At 40.7% G+C, this 21,489-nt stretch overlaps 1 protein-coding gene across 1 annotated transcript; it reads right to left on the bottom strand.

Moving 5' to 3' along the window:
* Positions 1–157: 157 nt before the first annotated feature.
* Positions 158–16,955, bottom strand: TTPA (alpha tocopherol transfer protein). Its single transcript, XM_084280173.1, has 5 exons — positions 16,688–16,955; positions 8,551–8,704; positions 7,100–7,293; positions 4,925–5,035; positions 158–2,942 (listed from the first exon to the last, which is right to left on the bottom strand). Exons 1-5 carry the CDS (start codon positions 16,880–16,882, stop codon positions 2,763–2,765), a joined length of 834 nt encoding a protein of 277 aa, XP_084136299.1. The 5' UTR covers positions 16,883–16,955; the 3' UTR covers positions 158–2,762.
* Positions 16,956–21,489: the final 4,534 nt, after the last annotated feature.

The following is a 21,489-nucleotide window of genomic DNA, read 5'->3' as shown; positions in this document are numbered from 1 at the left end:
CGCCGACGGCCCCGCCGCGGGCCGTGCCGGGAAATGTAGTGCCGTGGGCGGGGCGCGGCTGGGCCGCGCCTGCGGCCTCTGCCCGGCGGGGGCGGGGGCGCTGCCCGGTGCTGGGAGTGGGTGACGCTGCGATCGCAAGAGCGAGAGGCGAGGCCGCTTCGGCTAGAAAAAGGTTTATTGATATAACGATGTTAATAAGTAAAAAATTAAAAAAAACCCCAACAACCCCCCGAAACACTGTGCATTACATCGCGCTTACGGTCAGCGGTAAATTGCATTTGCGTCGCTTCAGAGCAGCTTCCTTCTCCTTTTTCCAGAGGCACGCCGGGCCAGCTTAGAGAAGCACAACGCACCTGGGAGATCTTTCTATTTTGCTGTTGTTGACCGCAGCTCAAGGGTGCCATGCCCATCATACCATTCATTATGCAAATCTCCCAATTACGATGTGTCATTATTATTATTATTAGCAGCAACTCCCTACTGCCTGAGTAACTTGTAAACTTTAAATAAAATTAACAGTCCATTAACTGCACTCAGTTCTCCAACTTCTTATGCATACAGACTGTCATTTAATAACAGATTCAGGTTAATTCTGAGGACATTCAGGACTTTATATACAGCTGGTATAGTCCAAATGAAGATTTTTTTAAAAATCAGCTACATTTTGTCCATGTGCATATACATACACAATCAAAGTCTCTGAAACATAAACCAGCGACAATTAAAGACTGGTTTCATAGGAGAAGTTAAGAATTTTCCTATTCATTCAAACACAATTCATTGCTTCATGCAGGGTACATCCAAAGATTAAAATTGAAGGAGCGTAAAATTAAGACAAAGACTTCAGCTCTCCAGTTCATATATGATTTGGAAGTTGAGTTACACACTTGAAGAATTGCCAGATGCCTGACTACTTAGTTAATTTTCTTATAAAGAAGAATTAGCACTTCACTGAACTCCTCTATTTAAGGAGCTTTGATCATATCACAAAATAGTTCAATGTGAGAAAAAGAGAAAGATATCTAAGAAAATGTATCTGTAAAATGTTTCTTCACATTTCGGTTCCGTATCAAAGAGATCCTGAGAGAGAAGAATGAAAATGCACTTGAAGAAATGAGGGAATTGGAGGAGGGAGGAGGAGTCCTTGTCAGTTTTGAAAGCACTTTGTGGCTGGCGTTGACAGCAGAAGAAACTACAACCAACAAGTACTCTATGGCCCTTTCATAGATGGTCCTCTTGCTAATAACACTTTCCAATGGCTTTTGCAATGGTGCAGCACTAACGATAGCCTAAACTAAGATATTTCTCATTTAATAGCATAGTCTGGTTTCTCTCCCCTAAGCATACATTAACATAACATCCCAATATCCTAAAAATTCAAAAGTAACTGAAGGTAGCTTTTCTAGCTACCTGAGAAACAAAAGTATCTGTTAGGAATTCATTCATACAAAGATTCATATGGGAAGCTTCAATATATAATGCTTAAGCTAAGACTCCCAGCTTATTACACAACAGAGTTAAAACCTGGCAATTGAACTCTAACAGTTGGTGTACTCACACAGATTTTAACAAAAACCTGAATAAAACCTAAAATGATGGTTTAGATTATTAAACACTTGAGATTGCTGGATGATACTGCTATGTAATGTGAGTGATAGCTTTTATACATGCAGTGTTCATATCTGAATCATGTCCCTTAAAAAAATACCTTTTTTCTCATTACCCCTACAAAAATAAAGAGAAGGCCTCCACAGAAATTAAAAATCTTTTCTTACAGTGCCCAACAGAAGACAAAGACTAGTGAGGTGCCACTTACTTTTTTCTGAAAATGGAAGATACCAAGCACCTCCTACACTGATGTCTGAAGTGACCTACAAGCACCCTTAAACCTCAAAACAGATATTTTTCTAAAGTTCAGATCCACAAAGTATCATCTACTTCACCCTCTAAAACAGGTAGATACTGCAAACATCTAAGAGCTGTTGACCTCTGTAATGCTCATAAGGTGATCATGTTACTTATAGCTCGCCCACAGAATCGCTTCAAAGAAAGAAAATCAAAATTTTAAGGTTGTTTTGACTCTCTCATACCAATTCTTCCTACTGATTCATACTGTTCTTTCAAGTATAGGTACATGGTGTTTTCCCTGTCTTCCTCTATAAAATTGGATGAATACTGTGTTAATTAGCACAAAAGGGGAAGCTGCCCAAGCAGCACAAAGATTAACACAAATGTCTCGCTATTGATGACTAATTTTCAACGTGACACAAACTAACAGAACAGCTATTTTCCCTGAGAATCAATCCAAAAAGCAGTCTCTTTTCACCCCTTGCAATTTAGGCTTGTAGTCATACTTCCACAAGAAACTAGTCTACCCCATCCACGGTCTGTTCTTTTTTGCATCCTATTGTCTTGACAAGCCAAGATACAAGAGCTAAGTGTAACATTCTGATCTGCAGTATTACAGATGAGTTGTCTCTAAAGACGTACCAGGAGCAGTATCAATCTCTGATATCCAATGAACTATTTGCCTTTTTGGCATACAAGTCAATCAATTAAAGACTGTACTGTAATTACGTAAATTAATTAATTTCTTCAGACATACATACTGATAGACTCCAGTTAGTACTAAAGTGCAGTCAATATAATACTCAGTGCCTTGCAGGTTTCATTTACAGTAATTTCAAGTTTACATGAAAGATTTTGTACTAAACTTAGTTCCACTGCCAGTGTTGAAGAATTGACATGATACTGTGATAAGGTTATTCCTGTGCAGCCAGAGAAATGCTCTGAAGATAATCTGCAGATGACATTATAAAGTCAGTCCATTCCTTGGCCAGCTCTTCAATGGAGACTTCCTCCCCACCATATTCCTGTGGGAGAATGCTGACCGGGAAGTGTTCAGTGAGACTCTGCATGTAGTTATTTCCATGCAAGTACACCTAAAATGAAATAGGAAAAGCATTTACTTGGGTATGAATGCAACACATTCACTCAGTGAGTGAAAACAGGCAGTGAAGAAACTCAGTGCAAGACCTGAGGCCACCAGCTCGGTTTGACTAAACAAGCGTATTTGTTCATAACGAGCTCATTAAATGAAGAACAAAGTACCATGTGAGTGAATTCTCCACGGGTGCTCAAACTCTGCCCTGCTCAGTATCTGCAGCTTGAAGAAGCATGGATTACAACCCAAGAACTATATACAGCTGCAGAGCCAAAACTAACTATACATGCTTGATCCAGGCTGGTTTAATGACACTGATGAAGGTACATGCTACATCCAAACAGCTCAAGTGAGTTAAACCATGGGAAGAACTGGGGTTTGGTCTCATCATGATAGAGAACATGTACTTGCTTTTCAGTCATTTCCAAGAAAAGAACAGTGTTTGGCTCCTGCCCATTACTATCTCGCCCTGCCACACGCATTCAAAAACATTATGTAGTATGTAAGGACGTTCAGAAGGATATTCAGAAGAATCTGTATGTCATTCCTTATGTTTCAGTTCCAACAGAAATTAGATCATGGACTACTCCACTTTAACTCTTGTAATAGCACAGGTTTGGTTCTTTGCTTCTTGCTTCATTGCAGCTATTTTGAAGCCTTGCTCCTTACTTCCAGTCAGACACTTTTAGAGGCCTCTTGCTAACACTCGACAAGAATTTTCTGCAATTATTATTACAAGGACTACAAGAATATGCACTCAAAAAGTAGTTGGCTGCCTTTTATCTAGCACTTTCTCATCAGGAAGACAATGAATGAATAGTAATTATTCCTATGAAGGTATAGGGAACTACCCTGAGAGGGTTTTTTTTAAGTTCATACTTGTAATCTTAAGTCAGGAAACAAGCCAAACTGCTTCAGTTTATTCCATAAACCAGGATATCTGGTTTGCTTTCTTTTAGGCCTTCCTTCACTGTCTACACCTGCCTTCTTTTCTGCTTTTTGCATTCTAGCCTGAGATACTCTGATATGGATCAGGTGACCTTGGCATTTTTTTCCCACAGGTATTAATGTATGAGAAGAAGGGTCACAGCATCAGGCTCCTGGAACACACTCCCTTTTTTTAACATCTTTTGTGACTGCACAAAGCTGGCAGAAACAATCTTGTCTCTATCCTGTAACAAAACACACATGCCAGGAAAAGGGGACTTGCAAATAACAGCTAACAGTGATGAAAAAAATCTGATCTACTGTCTTGGAGTGCAGGGGCTACTGAAAATACACAAGAACTATGTGCTAAGACAAAAAGGGTTCAGAGTGGGAATACAACAGGCAGGGCTGCTTATTTTGTATTTCAGTCCTGCTGTTAACAGTTCACAGTAGTTCCTTCTGTGCCAGCTGAAACCTCCAATATTCTCTTATGGCACAACAAACCAGGATTCTTGGCATGCTTTTGCATCCAAATACAAACAGGGTTTTCAGATTTAAAACTGCAGAACAATTTAAAACCCTCAAGAAGCTCTTTGGGAAAGAAACAACATAAGCCTGACCTACTTTTGATGCATAAATGCCTCTGCAGGTCTTTCAGACTAAGACGTTCTCTTCTACTAACTCTGCACAGCTTGGAGCATAACATCGCTGTTCAGTGTCAATTTTTCACTCTCAGTTAAAGGCAATGCTGGGAGATCCAAGGCCTATTTCTTCATGGTTTTGCAGAAGAACTCCTCTGTGACCTCAAGGAAATTATTTAACCTCTCTGTGTCACAGTGGTTTTTATCTTTGGAGTTGCGATAACAGCCACCACTTACAACTCACGTTACTGATAACTGCTTGTGCTTTACAATTAGATTCTGGAAGCCCGTACAGCACTACATACAAATTATTTATGCTCTTTGGTGCTCAGGAGTACCAGATCCTAAGGGAAGTGCTACAAATTGTCATGTAAGGGTTTTGTGGTGGAAAGAAATATTTGAGTGCACTCACCCGTTGCTTTATTTTTTCAGTGAGAAAAGGCTTAATTAGAGCGAAGACTGGGTGGAAGAATAAAGGCTCATTAATCAAGTGGATACCTCGAACTTTTAGTGGAAAGGAATCCTGTCAAAATACATGAAAAACAGCATAAGAAAAATAAATTATTATTAAAAAGATTCTATTGTTAGGGACAAGCTTGTGAAAACTATCTACTCCACAGGCTACACACTATTCCTCACGGCCATGCCCAATCCTGCACTTTGGAATGTTCTTAATTTACACTGCCCTAACAACATTGACAGAAAAAACAAAACGAAACAAAAACCAAACAGCCCCACATCTTGCTTCTTCCACTAGAAGAAAAAAAAAAATAGTATGAGGAGAGGCTGACTAATAAAGAACCTAACCAAACAAACAAAACCAAAAAACCCCCCGATAAAAACCTCACTAAATTGAACGTAAGTTTGAACATACACAGAGCTCAGCCTTTCCTCAGAGGTACAATTCTTCACAACACAAATTGTGCTGCTAATTTACCAAAAAGATATCTAGCCATGCACTTTAAATTGTACTTTTAATTTAGAGACAAGCCTTGCAATTACAGGGAATTTGCCCGAGCCAGAAGTTCAGTGTTCCAACAAGATTACTGTCATAATGAAAATAAAAATTATGTCTGCTATACAGCCTTTATAACATGAAACACTTCTACTTGCATTCAAGTACATTTGTACTTTCAACTTCTGTTTCTTCATACAGCACAGTAATTTGCAAGACATATTTCCTAAGGAAAACAGAGCTGATATCAAAACTCCTTGATTTTTCCTTATAGCCATACTGAACAAAACTAAGACAATCTCAGGGTGAAATATATGGACCCAGTTTAAGTCATAAAAGGAATCCGAAAAAAATGAGTTAATGAGTTCTTAGAAAAGAACACTAGAAGCACACAAATAATTTTTCTTTTCTCAATAGCTATAATAAACATTTAGAAGGTTGAAAACCATGCAACAAACTTGAAGTAGGTCAAGATGGTAACATCACATCCAAAGAGTTTCATAGTTCAAGATAACTGATTGAAAACTTTACTTGTAAGAGCACTCCTACTCTACCTCCTTTCTGCTCTATTTCAAGGTTAAAAAAAATGCTGGCAACTTGTTTACTACCTCAGAAATCAACTGAAACACTCTCACATCTTCTGCTCTCATGAGATCTGGTCTAGGACCATATGAAGATCAAGAGTTCTCATTCTATATGTGAAAAGTTGGGAATAGCTGCTGGTTTCACTCAGTTTTACAGTAGACAAAGAAGGAAGAACAGCTAAAGTTCTGATTATATTAATCCAACGACTAATCTTTGAACCTCAGATATGAGCCTTACCAAATGGGAGCACCAGAGGATGTCCCTCTCTCATTTCCACATCACAGGCTAACAGTTTTATTATTACTTATTTGTAACCTAACTTCTGAAGGAAACTGGGACTACACTGTAGCTTTCCCGTCAATTCTCTGTACCCTTCATTTTTCTTTTATTTTTTCCCTCTCAAATTCATTCGCAAATTCCAACCAAACGTGACAGAAAGGAATAAGTCTTAAAGACAATAAAGTTCCTGAAAGTTTTCTGAAAAATAGAAGGTGAGGTAGCAGTGAGCTCTACAAAATATTACTTGAGGGACAAATGCAAGCAGAACATAAAGATTATACATCCTGTTAGTAGCAGATGAATGCTCATGTAGCATCATCCATATTGGTAATAAGTTAGTACTGTCTTGCTTTTCACTTCTGGCATTTCCATTTCTCATCTTCTCTGAGTCTCAGAGGCAAAAAAAAAAAAATAAAAAGCTTTGAAAGTTAACACATAAAATAATGGAAGAGAGATGAAATGGGATAAAGAACACAGAGCCTTAAAAAAATTGGGCCCTTACAAAATTCTTGTGGTGTCACAGACCGGTGAAGTTCTTATAAAACATCTGAACATTTACTGCTATACAAGAACACACATTCAAATCAAATTAAGTACAAGATATGCCTGCTGCGTGACTTCTAATAGATTTAAGATTTTGTTCTTGCAAGCTGCATAGAATCTTAAGGTCTAAGGAAGGAAAGTTTCCCATAGCTGAAAAATTTACCAACAGATGAGAAAACGGGATCTATATCAATGAAGCAGTATAAAGCAGTATGTCATACTTACTGTGAGCACAGCAGCAATTTTCTTGGCCACTGCTGGACTGATTTGAAATGCATGAGCAAATCGCCACCCCTGAAGATCAAAGATAGCCTTGACTCCATTCCGCTGAGTCTCAATCTCCTTTACAATGAGTTCGGATGTGATGAGACTTACACGAAACACATCGTATGCTGTAAATAACTTGGGATCCCATTGTCCTGAGGAGTAAACAGATTGCACTGCATTACCATGAGGACACCACCTACACCTGTAGGTTTGCTTGCTACTGCTTCTAACGTGCTTCTCAGGAACAAGATGTATTGAGCATTATCAAAGGTCCCAAAATAAACACATTTGGCAGTGCAGAAGTTATTTTGTGTGCCTGCTCCATCACCCATCTGTTAAAGCCGTTTTGTAGATGGTACCACCTAACGGCAGGTGGTTGCAGATGCCACCTAGTGGAGTATGTTCCACTGACGGCCGTAGCATCCATCCAGCACACGACTGTGACAGGAATGGCTTAATTCATTAACAGTCATGCCAACAGAAACTACAGATCAACAATCCAATCGATACACTTAATTTTTATTCAGTCCAGTAACTCTGACAGGAGTCAGTGAAACCTGCTTGTCTTCCTGAGGCCTGAGCAAAGAATTGCATGGGATGAGCCTTAACCCTAGCTGAAAGCTTCAGAGTGCACAATTTTCTAGTAGATTAGCTGATTATAAAACATTCTTTGACAGTTGGCAAAAATAACGTCTCTGTCTAAAACAAGTACAAATCTATACAGCAACATGTGATCATTTAACCATATCTTTTTAAAAAGATTATTAGGAGTGTATCAAACCAGCGTTGTTAGACAGGACTCTCTGGCTACATGTGCATGGTGAAAACCCAATGAACTTCTCATCCACATCTAACCTGAATGTTGGTACATAACTAGGTGGACACTTTTTGTTTTTTTCTGTTCTCCCCAATCTGTGCTGCATCTGCACCAGTACCACAGACCTAGCACAAGGCTCTGAACATCTGCATGGAAATAAATAATTATTGGGACACTTAGACCCAAAGAACCACATATTCTCACAAGTTTTAGGCTTTTAAAACTTACTTTGATGCAGACAGGAATTCTACTAAAAAGAAAATAAGGTCTTCATAAATGATGGTGTAGCTTTAGCCATACTAGTAAGTCAGTCAAATGATGTAAACGTTAGAGCTCAATAAACTCACCTTTATAATAATGTATAGGTATTTCTAGAAGGGAACATAAATGTGTCCCTTCTGGTTAAGACATCCTGATATTATCTATCAACACTTGGTGTTGTACCCATAAAATACCTTTATTTTACCACCACAATTGTGATAATTAACAAAAAGCCCCATAAAACAAAGCAACCAAAAAACTCACAGAACACCACCAAAACATCAGTGCCAGAGCCAGGCTTGAAAGAGGTTCAAGCAGTTTTGCCACTCACCAATTCTGTATATTAGAACTTTGCTTCCACGTGGGTCCCGTGATCGCAGGACTCCATGATAACCGGCATGCAAAAGACCAAGGACAGAAGAGGGCTGTAAATCTGCACTTATTTCTGGGCATTCAATTCTCCACTTTTGGTAATTCTTCAACAACTGAAAAAAATAAACGTGGATGTCAGATAAGCATCGGGTATTCTATGAAGAGCAAAGTGAAATGGTCACAGTCGGGTTTTACTCATTAAATTAGCTATAATTTCATTACATATTTTAAGCAAATCACTCCTGGAAGCAGAAGGCTGCTATACTGGATCAAGTGAGTGAATGAGTTCTGATGAATTTAGAACCCTGTGAAATTGTTAATGGACTGCAGTTGTCATTTTGAGCCAAAAAATAAACTTTCAATACGTAGAAAAATATGTAAAATAGATCTAAACCCACAGGATACCCTTAAGATTATTCAATTTGATACTGCATCAGATTCACTTGGGATTTTATAATTCAGACATACAACATTTTACACACATTCTCCTCTCTGCCCCCCCACACCTTTACACCCCTCCACAGCATGAGGGGATTGTGTACACGCAGTCATTAATAATTTTAGTTTACTGTTTGAAACAGGTATGATCACCAGCACGTCCAAAGAACATTTTCAAAGTCCCCCCCTTACCCTTCCGAAATGTCAGAACGTGACAACGCAGTGGGTCCATTCTGCACTGGACAATTTCTAAACCATAGCTCCTGTCCTTCATCTGGGACACGATCACCCAGGTCCCTAAGGCTGGAAGGCAGCATTGTAAACTTGTTATGTCTAAGGCAGAGGAAGGGCCACGTGTTGAAAGGCGATGCCCTAACTCTAAGGAAGAGTTGATCAGAGGTGTTCCTTTCTGAGGTAACGTCTATGTAGATTAATTGCAGGTAATACTGTGGAATCAATTATCTCAGGGATGCATCGTGAAAAATGAAGTTGGTGATACAATAGTTCTCATTTCTAAGTCTAATTACTGTTTCTTCTTTAATATTAATTAAAAGGTGGTGGTGGAACTGCCATGCACAGCAACTAATTTAAGACACTTTGCATAGGTAAGGGGGAACTATGCAAGACTATCTTCTAAAACCCTGCTTCTCAATTCATCAACTAAATTCTGCATCTGTTGTGTCGCCCATGCCAAGTTCTCTAGTGCTGAGTTTGGAGTGTAGAGGGAGAGCTATGGCATGTAATTAAGATTCTGTATTAAAATTAAAAAAACAGCTAGAGTTTAGACTTCTAACCCAAGTCCTTCAAAGGACCTAAGAGAATCAGTATTTTTCAGTACCTTGTTTCATAACCAATTGAAATTTAAATCTTAAAGGTAGAATGCACAGGCCTTTCAAATTGCCGATCTAATCTGGTCCTCAACAGTTTTACAAATTAAATGTATTCAACATAATGAAAGCATCAACCATCTTTTATTTGTTAATATGTATTGCCAGAAATTAATTTGCTTTCATTTCTCATTTACTCCGTATTTCACAACAACAATAAACTTAGAACAACCCTCAGCTCCAACTAATGCAACATAAGGCTAAATAAATTACAAATCTCTTGTATCCTTTACTTCACCTTTTTCACAGGAAGTGTGGTCAGAAGGAACCTCAGTGGATACTGATACAGCAAGGGACCTGAGACTCACCATCCTGCAGCTCATAGAGTGCTTTTATTACATAATTAGTCTTGTTTCTTACCCTTCCCTCTAATTAGAGGTTTCTTGTATCATTTTACAGAAGATTTTTTTTTTCTTCAGCTTAAGGCTTTTCTGCTGAGATGAAGATCTTGAATTACTTTGAAGGTGTCTCAAACAAATTGTCATGAGGAAACTATAAGGCATAACTGTTTGTCAGCAGAATTTACTTATCAATAGATGATATACTGATCAGAAATTATATATATCTCCTTCATGGAACCGGCACCTATAAATATGTATTTAGGAACAAAAATGAGAAAGTTAATCTGCCACACTAAAGATCTGGCAGTGAGAAAATTGATAAAAGCCTCATCCTAAACCATATGCTATAGAAATAAGCATTTAAACATTAGGAGAACTATACTTGCCTCTGACTCCATTAAATCAGTTCTAGGCTAACTTAAAAACAGAGAAAGAAAAAAGGTTGAGAAGGGGGAGAAAATAGAGAAAGTAAGTTAACTTGTGGAACAGCAATTCACTATGATTGTGGATAGGCCTGATGAGGCACTCTGATTATCTCACTGTTACTGCCTGACTCTCCACAAAGGGCACTGTTTGAGCAATCCCAACTGCCCTGTGCCAAGCAGACAGCCCTGTCAACACAGTACGTTCTCTTCCTTGGACTTTCCCATCCAGACGTGTAAACAGCAGCAAAATACAAAAACACCCTCAAAACAACTATGCAAAACATCTGTAGCTTTGTCACTTCTCTCTTTTCTAAAATCTGTTGTACCACAACTTAATGAACCTAACTAACAAGTACATAAAGATTTTAAACATAACCAAGATGAGAATAAAAATGATACATTTGTTCTACACCCTAAAAAATCCTATCTTGACAGTACAGTTTCTTGTTTTCATGAATATTTACATTTTCCAAGTTGTAAACAACAAGGATTTAAGTTCTGGGCCTTGGAAGAAAGACAATGGTCTTTGCAGCTTGTGACACGCTCAACATCCTTACAGAAGACATAATTTCCTTACTGGTAAGTCCATTCGGGAGTAAATATATGGCTGGAATACTTCTGCCATGTTCCATGACACAGACAAGCAGTACATCTTTTAGATACGTAACACGGGTAAGCTCCTAACCTACTTCCCTTGGCCAGAAAGCCATAAAGTGCTGAAGAGTTCTCAGATTTTGAAATACTAATCTAATTACCTGAAGTGATTTAGAGCTGAAGGTTAGCATTAGATCATCTTCCACAGCATCTACAGCTGGTTTTGGGACATATTCTGTAAATTTCTACTTATGTAAACAATTCCTTTCATGTAAACAATTCCTTTCTCAGCAGCTGAACATACTGAAGTCACACACAGCTACTTACATAAGTAATCCTTAAAGCTAGCAGTGGGTACTTACAGTTTTAATATATTATGAAAATTTCTAGTTGAACATTGTTAAAACAAAGAAATTCATGTGAAATATTTAATTATATATATATTTAAGACAGCAAAGAAAACCATATATACTACCTATAAGACTCAGTCTGGATATAGAAAATGAAGCAACACATATGAGGAGAAACAGGAGTATTCATTACCGAGCATAAAAAATGGCTCATGTACTTATAACACAAGGAAAACATCTCAATATATAATTATCTGTGTTTACAAACTGAATAACCTACTTAGCATCTTCTCAGAATCTGAAAATAGATGCAAGGTACCTTGATAAATGGGGAAAGCTGGATGAAAAACTCCAGTGTCTGAAGTTAAGCATTAATTAAGAGGGTTTTTTCTGTTGAGGATAGTTCCACATTTCTGAAGATCAGAGATTATAAAGTTACTGATTAATCCAAGATTCATGTGCTACAAAATAAGGTGAACTTAGTACTTTACTTTGAATTAAAAGAACTAGAAAACAACATGCTTTTTACAGAAACCGGTATGCTTGTTACAAAAAACAATGTATTGGTATATGTAAATTCATGAATTTTTTTCTTGATTAGTAACTTTTTATTCACATTAACAAGGATGCTAGACAGAATTAGGTCTCTACTGTACCAGCAGCTGTACCAACACATAGAATATTTAAGGAAAAAAAATGTCTTCTATTGCCAATCTTTGAATAAGCCAACAGCTCGAACTGTGGAATATAAGCATATATATATTATACACATAAGCACACATCTTTGCGTGTATATATATATTTATATGGGGGTGTGCATACAGAATTTAAACATACAGTATGCACAAAGAATTTTAAAATACTTTTTTAGAGGCATGGAACTTCCCCAATTCCACGTGAATTACCTCTTTGCCAGCTGGGAGAAGACTGGCACATGCGTCGAGACATTTGGCTTGTCACAATGGGAAGAAGGGCTGACTGGTTTGTGTTTCCTCAGCAGTCAGCCCAGAGGCCCTAACAGGGCAACCTACTCACAGTACAGCACATCAGGGAGTCTTGATTCCCCCGTAAGTCAGAGAGCATCACAAAGTCTGGCTGCATACCTTTGCACCAACCAGAACTCCTGAAGACATCCAGGATATTTAAGACAGTTTTGACTGCTGTAAAAATGATGCCTCCAAAAGTCTTAGTATGTTATGAAAACATCTCTTGGCATAGAGTTCCAGTGTTGCATTTTTACTGAATTTAAAGATTTTCCATCTTTTCCCCAGATTATACTCTATTTTTTGTACTAGTACAAAAAGGCAGTATCCCAAAGTCACTGATAATTAGTCTCATACAAGGGCTGTGGGATGCAATGTGAGGGCATAATAAAATGCAGCGGGTGACAAGACATACAGAGGAAGGGAGATGCTAGTTCTCCAGGTTCCACATATCACTACTCAAGCCAAGTGACAGTGGTTTTGATCACAACGATGAAGTCAAAGGTACACAAATAGCTAGTACATTAAAAAAAGGGATACATACATTGTTTTTGCCTCTCAGTTTACAGCATATATAGCAGGTAGGCATATCTGCACGAATTAATGAGCAAACAACATGCTCAGCTCAGGTATGAGTTTATATCCAGACTGAAATGCATTTCAGCATTAGCATCTCATCCATACCTGTATCTCTAATAGGGATTACAAAGGCATGGAACATGCTGTAATGATATAACACTGTTGCTTCTGAGTGTTAATTTTTGGTATGTAGTTAAGTACTGCCTAGAGGTGTCACAGGACAAGAACATTTCTTATTTGCCTATTGAAGTTTGTTGTGTTTGACAGTTATTGCTAGCATGTGTCAGATCACCTTCTCTTCACTCCTACAGACAAATCTCTGCCAGTTTTTCATGCAGACTACCTTAACACTTTCTTACATTAATACATTTGAAATCCTTTTGTGGAAGGTAGCTGCTTATCTTCCCATCTCCTTCTGGAACCAGTACTTAAGTAATTTTGGGTTCACGCATGCATCTCCAGCCATTTTCTATGAAAAGGTACTGGGCCAAGTTTAATCCATCTTGTGATGCAAAAATGCAGGAGCAGATTTCCCTTCTAACTTGAGAACAGTCTATTGCTGAACTTAATGAAATAATCCTTAGCTTTAAAAAATACAAACAGTTCTAGCTCATCTTCAAGTTCTTAAAATCCAGCTACTTGTTCCAGTGGTGGATCTTGTTCTAGCAAGACATGTATCAATACACCAGCTTTTAAAAGCAAGTCTGGAATTGCCATTGGAAAAATGTAAAAGATTGAGGTTGGAATGAGTCATCAGAAAAGATTCAGAAATGGAATGTCTTGCCACAATCTACCTGACTGCTCTTTTCTGAAGCATTTCCAAATATTGAAATCAAATAAAACTGGGTCAAATATTAACCGGGGATGCATCAGTAAACAGACTCTTGATTCATATTTAAGGCTAAATATAAGCCCATACTAAGATGCTTGATGACCTTTGTTTATCAGTACTGACAAGAGCCACAAACTTTGATCATGCCTTTACTGTACACAGTAGTACACAGGAGCCCAGTGGGCAAAGAGGGACTGCACCAGCCTGCACTCCAAACTGAGAGGTAACAACAGACCAGGATGGGAGGGAGCAGATGCTGTCTGGACTGATGGCAGGAGGGGTCTGTCTAGGATGAAGTACTAACATAACCTCTGCATGAGGTCAGACTTGGGTTAGATAAATACACATGACCACCACTGGCTTTTGCACAATAATTCTCTTGGGCCTCAATACACCAATTGCAGAAAAACACATTCCTTGGGAAAAAAAAGGAAAAAGAAAGAAGTTTTGCTGGTTTTCTTCTTCCAATGCTGTGAGAGAAGTAACCTAGAAATCAGTGTCAGCTGGTATATGAAACATTAAGTACAAGTAGCTACAGCATTTGGGGACCTGAAATTCTAGATGCAAAGATTAAACACAGATGGGCTTTGAATATCAGAATCTATTCATTCAAAGAAGGGTCCGAACAAGAAATTTCAAAACTTAGCAGCTTGTGGAGACACAAAAGTTCTAAAGACATTCTGAAAGGACTTATTTTTTCCAAAGCAGGTCCCCAGTGCTAGAGGGTTGACTCTCAAGAAGAATATAGAAAATTTGCTACTTCATAGACTCCATTTCTAAACCTACCCTGGATGCCACACTCTCAAAGATTAGTCCTTCCTATAATACAGCTCATAATGAATAATAGAAAAATGCAGAAATGTGTGGTCCAAATTTGACGTACCACTATCATGCAGGATGCATGCAATTAAGAGTGGATATTTAGGGGTGCATATTGCCTTCGTTAAGCCCTACTTTTTGGAACAGAAGAACACAGGAAAACAAAGTGGCTTTTGTTGTGAAAGAAAAAGAGACGCAGTCCTACAATTGCTTATATCAGAGCTTTACGTTAACAATCTCAGGAATTTCAAGCAAAAGTAAGATCCATCAATGTCCAGAGGAATCTGACTTGACTTACTAGTTCTTCTGCTGAGGAGGAAAGGTTTAAAGCTGTGACATAAGTCTCATGAGCCAAAAGAAAAGAAGGTAAAATATTATTTTTAAAGCCTTTCAGCCTAGAGAAGAGAAGGCTGCAGAAGGACCTCATTGCAGCTTTCCAGTACCTGAAGGGAGCTTATAAGCAGGAGGGGAATCAACTTTTTAAAAGGGTAGACAATGGCAGGAAAAGGGGGAATGGATTAAAGCTAAAGGAAGGAAGGTTTAGATTAGATATTAGGGGGAAGTTTTTTACAGAGAGAGTGGTAAGGTGCTGGAACAGGCTGCCCAGAGAGGTGGTGGATGCCCCGTCCTTGGAGGTGTTCAAGGCCAGGTTGGATGGGGCCCTGGGCAACCTTGTGTAGATTCAGGCCTGGAGGTTGTTGGCCCTGCTTGTGGCAGCGGGGTTGGAACTCTATGATCCTTGGAGTCACTTCCAACCCTGATTCTATGACTAAGGACTTAATTTCTCACATTCTTTTTAGCTACCCCAATCCTGCAGTATATCCATATGCAAACAATCTTCTCTTGTGGTGACTAAACTTGGACAGTACAGTAGAAAGAAGTCAGAAACTAAAAGGTGAGGTCTGTTGGGCAATGCTATGTCATCAACATCAAACTCCACTGAAACACAGCTTCCAGTTGGCACAAGGGAGTAAATATTTTTGCCCTGGGAAGACTTGGAAATACTTTGTGTTCAGTTAGTACTTGTCATCTTTCTGTAAAAAAAGAAATGATTAATAACAATTTGTACCTTTGGATTTTAAAAATATGCACAGTGTCTACATGACAAACAGCCAGAAGTACTAAAACTAACCAAAGCCTTGAAGGAGTGTTGTAAATCACTAAACTCCAAATGAAAACAAGTCTTTACTCACAGCTTTACATTGGCGTAATTATAAACCCGATGCAAAGTGAGCATCACTGCTAGTAACACATAGCCTGGGCCTGATGAGCACAAGGATGTCCTTTAAAAGATACTGTTTCCTGATCAGAGTCGTGACCCTACGTGCTTCCTGTAACCTCATGCTACACAACTGTACCACACATACTGTAATTTTACGTTACCTCACCAAGACTGCACAAAGCCAGATACCACACGTTTATACCGCACCACACTGACAGGCAATTAGTTACACCCTGAAACTCCCTGCCTGGGCTTGGCCGACCCAAGCATCACAGCACCCACCTGACACCCACACCTTCTGTCTCTGCCTCCCCCAGCAATAGCCCCTGACCTGCTTCTCGGCCCCCCCAACCTGACCACCGCTCTCATGCCGCGGCACCCCCCAGCCCTCAGGCGGGGCCCCCGGCGGCCGCGGGGTACGAGGCCCGGTGGGCCTGCGGGACCCTGCCCAGCCAGCAGGCAGCTGGGACGCCCTCGGGCCGAGTCCGGCTGGATGACAGCCGCCGCGGGGACTCCCCAGCGCAAAGGGAGAGGCTGCCGACCCCTCTTCACCCTCAGCGGACGGCGGAAGCCCCCCTGCCCCGCGGCGGGCCGCCGGCAGCACTTGCTCTCCCGGCCCTCCTTACCCTCCAGGCCAGGTCCAGGTGGAAGTCTCGGGCGCGCAGGAACCTCACCAGGAAGGTGTCAGAGAGGGGCTGCGGCCAGCGTTGCCCGGGCTCAGCCTCCGCCCGCCGCCGCAGCTCGGTGATGGCACTGCGCACCCGCGGCGCGTGGTCGGGCAGGTCATTGAGGGGCGCCGCGGCCGGAGGCCCCTGCGACATCCCGCAGCCGACGGCCGGCTCGGAGGCGACAACCGCGCTCAGCCCCGCCGCCTTGCTTGTCCCATTGGAAACCAAGCCGCTGCGGAGGTTTGCCGAGCTGCCTCCGCCCCCTACGGGGCTTAACCCCTGAGCACCCTCCCGGGCCGGAGAGGTAAAGGGGAAGAGGCAGGTGTACCGCGTCTCCAGCCGCCCCGGCTGCGACGGTTACTCCTGTGGGGTTGTTTTTCCCACTTCCCTGGGCTTAGCCTCCGTTTGGAAGGAGACCCATCTCGTTTCAGACCCATCTCGTTTTCTGCTTGAAATTCCGAAAAGGTGCCGTGCCTGGTACCCCATGCGGGGAGAAGGGAGGTCCCACCACGGGGACCCCACCCACGCTGGTGCCTGGGTGGGGGTGAGCTCTGCTGAGAAGGATCTGGGGATCCCGGCTGACGACAGGTTGGCCATGAGCCAGCAGTGTGCTCTGGTGGCTAAGAGAGCCAATGGGATCCTGGGGTGCATCAGGAGGAGTGTGGCCAGCAGGTCAAAGGAGGTGATCCTCCCCCTCTACTCTGCCCTGGTCAGGCCCCACCTGGAGTATTGGGTCCAGTTCTGAAATCCTGGTATAAAAAAGACAGGGATGTCCTGGAAAGAGTCCAGTGGAGGGCTACAAAGATGATTAAGGGCCTGGAGCATCTCCCCTATGAGGAAAGGCTGAGTGAGCTGGGGCTGTTCAGCCTAGAGAAAAGAAGGCTAAGAGGGGATCTTATTAATGTTTATAAATATCTCATGTACGGGACACAGGGGGAAATAGCCAGCCTCTTTTCAGTGGTCTGTGGACACAGGACAAGGGGCAATGGCTGCAAGTTGGAGCACAGGAAGTTCCGCACCAACATGTGGAAGAACTTTTCCACAGTGAGGGTGACAGAGCCCTGGGACAGGCTGCCCAGGGGGGTTGTGGAGTCTCCTTCTCTGGAGATATTCAAGACCTGTCTGAACACCTACCTGTGCAATATGTCCTAAGGAACCTGCTTTGGCAGGAGGGTTGGACTCAATGATCTCTGGAGGTCCCTTCCAAACCCTACAATTCTGTGATTCTGTGATCACACCTGCTGCCCACCGGCCTGGCCCTCTGCGAACCGCAGAGGGTGGTGGCCTGCATTTGCGGGAAAAATAAGCCATCACCAGGCTGATGTAGTCTTGTCACGGCTGGGAACTGCCGTGCAAAAGGAGAAGTCGGTGTTGGTAGAAAACTGCCCTCAGAGCACCTAATCGTTACAGTGAAAACGCAGTCATAGCAGTATGTCCATTCTGCCTGGAGAAAGGATGGGGAGATTGAACTCAACTTCAGTCCAACTTTGCTGCCCAGCAGTGAGTTCAATTATAGAAGGTGAAGAGTTCATTGCTGCTATTAGTATTCTTATAATAACCATTTCCTTTGATTAGGTTTCCTTTGAGATCCCTGGCCTACTTACGCTAAAAGCCTTACTTCATTTAACATACAATTTATAAGGCCTATTAAAAGGATTACAAAACTTTGTTCCAGATTATCCTCCCCTTCTCTGCCTGCCTACATGTATGCTTAATACTTCCTTACTCTTTGATCGTCATTTTGGACGTACTTAGTCTTGTCTCAGACTGTTACATAGTGCTGAAATGACTACAGGTAACCCCCTCAGTTTTATGAATCTAAATCAAGTCTGCCTAACTAAATACCGATAGAGAAAGAATGAGTGTGAATAATTTTACCAAAAAAAAAATGGAGATTAAAGCAGGAACTCGCGGGACTGAACAGGAAAGATAAGCTTGCAAGAGAAAAGTGTTGCAGCAAAGGATTAAAACTGGGAAACCTGTGTAGCGGTTTAGAGGACGTGTGAATGGCAGGGGGGAGGAAGGTGTGAGGGAGCATGGACCTGCCCAAATCAAGAAGAGCAACCTGTAAATACTAGAGGAACAAAGAGAACTCAACGTGGAGAGGGAAGCCACAGCAGTTTGTACTAAACGCTTTGTTTAGCTGGACAGATCATCCATAGGAAAAATGGCATGCAAACATGGAACCCAACCACAAGTGGCAGGACAAAAAAAGGGCTATCACAGCAAGGCCATACAATGCTTTTAAACACCAATTCCTAATTTTTTAGCACTAAGTTTCCATCTCATTATTCTTACAATGTAGGACTTTGGTGTAAAAACAAAAAGGGTGAGAAAAAAGAGATACTTTCTATTATACCCTTCAGCTGTGCACTTATAGCCCTTAACTAGCTCTTCTACAAAATTCAGATTGTGATTTTGGCTGCATATTTGACCCAAGTTAGGTTTAGTAGTGGTTTCAGTAATTTCCCATAAAATTCAGTTACAAAAACATCTGTAAATTTGAAGTTTGTATTAAGTCTGTGAGACTAGGTTTGTAACACTAATGAGAGCTCCTCTCTCTGACAATGAAGATGTGATATCATCAAGGTTTCACACAAAGGAGCCAACATGTCAAATACCTGACCCTTCACCAGAGCAATTATGACCTGTTGCAAGATGAGGCTTGTAGGTAAAGTTTTTGGTTTGTTTAATTACATCTGGGATGGAGCTCAAGAACCTGAAAGCTCTGTCTAAATAAAATATGCCTGTTTGTAAACTTTGCCTTGTTTGTGTCCTTGGACCATGATGATTACTGCTAGAACAAAGACTTAAAATTGTGGCAGTATCTCTTGGATGTTCCCTTTGGTGTATTCTTGTGACAAACAGACTTTTCCCAGATAGCTGGAATGTGCACTCCCACCAGCAGAAGCTTTACGTCCATGTATAACCCACACCATACTTTTAACAGGTCTTCTGTGGCAAGCATTCAAGAGTTATGTAGGCAACTATCCTAGATTGATTGTACAATATATGTGTATTTGAGCTCCTTTCTTTTACAGCACACTATAAAAATCATAAAAGGTTGTTGAGTTTCAACCCTACAATAGTAGTTGTATGTTCTTTCTGTGAGTGATACAGATAAATAGCAGGACCTTCTCTTTCATGTACACACATTTAAGCCAGCATTAGCGTGCAAATGGAATATTTAGTTTTCAGGTCTTCAATTTTTTTACAAAGAATTCACATGTTTCAAAAGTGCAAATACAGAGTTGTGAGTCAAGAAATCAAGACAGTAATTGGGAGAATTGTTTTACAGGGTGCCTGATGGCTTGCTCTTTCCACTTGCCTTTCTCCTCAAGGAAGCGCATACAAGCTAGAACAAAATAACCCTACTCTGAAAAAAAAAAGGTTGAAGTATTTATTCTTTGATCTTATCACATATTCCAGGGTGGATATGCATTTGGGAAGAATTACATTATTATTTGTTAACTAGAGAGACATGAAATTGCCTGTCACATGGGAAAAAAAAGTATTTATCACTCTGGTGTTTATTATGTACAGGTAAAAATCCCCTGCTCCTGTACAAGCACACTCCTATACAAATGCAAGGTTCCAGTGAAAGCCAGAGCAGACAGCTGAATCAGTGGGACCACCAGTTTATCATGAGACTCTGGTCCCATAAAGTACTTTGTAATATTACTGTGGGAGAAATAAATCATTAAGCGAAGTTAAGCAAATTGAGAATTTGAAATTGAGAGATTTGAATTGAGAGAACAGTATTGCATCTGAAGATTGACCGGTTTGTAGAGGGGGAAAAAAAGTATATAATGTTTTTCATCCTTCTCTGAATCAATAGTGTAGGAATCCCTCAGCAAGGGGCAAAGTCTTTCAATGAAACTGAAACACCAAGGTGTAAGAGGTCCGGTCGTTGCAATAAATGCTTTCTGATTTTTGCCTGAATTTCTCCATGATCCATCCTCCTTCTTGCGTGTCTGCTCACTGGTGCTGGTAGCATTGCTCAAAACTTTGGCAAACCTCTTCATATTGTGCTAGACCTTAAAGTTTATGATATATTGTGTAGTAGGGGTGGTTGGTGACTCAGCAACTTAGCAATAGCCATTAAAAGTCTTGCTCTATAATATAATAAAATTTGGCAATTTCAGCTGACAGTTGATGGTAGGTACACTCGTCTTTGCTTTTACAGCACAAGAGATTATTTGCAAAACCATCTTGGTGTAAAAATAGGGGGGGGGGTGCAGAAAGTGTAGCATAAGCACAGCCCAAGCTTCTAGTTTAAATATATCTAGTTTATTCTGCTCTATAAGACACTGCAATCTTAGTGTGGGAAGAGATGATAAAAAACATTTGTGACCAGGAACTGGCAGGGTAACTCAAGGACTGAGTGACTGATGAAGGGGAAAGACTTTGATCCTGCTGTCTTGCTGTAGCAAGAGTATGAATCATCTGCACCAAACGATTCGCAGAAGTGATGGTTTATTTACTGTCAGATTTACAGGCATCCCTTCAAAGTCTGAGCATGTTATGGAAACTATAAGGGCTAGCTAGACCCAGCCCTGGGGAGAATACACATCACGCTCTAGGTGTTTAAAGAGGGGAAAGCCTTGCATAGGTTCCTTAACCATCAGTTCTTCCTCCTTTACAATAAATCTGTGCCTGTGCATACAGGGAAAGGTTCACCCATTGGCTGGATATGTAATTAAATACTTGAAGTGTTTCACAACTTCTGCCTGACCATGCCTTAGGTCTGGCTGACTGTA

Source organism: Gallinula chloropus (assembly GCF_964237585.1).
Source record: "Gallinula chloropus genome assembly, chromosome: 2".
Classification (NCBI taxonomy): domain Eukaryota; kingdom Metazoa; phylum Chordata; class Aves; order Gruiformes; family Rallidae; genus Gallinula; species Gallinula chloropus.
The sequence above is the reverse complement of the archived record's forward strand: the minus strand, read 5'-3'. Positions and strand labels throughout refer to the sequence as shown.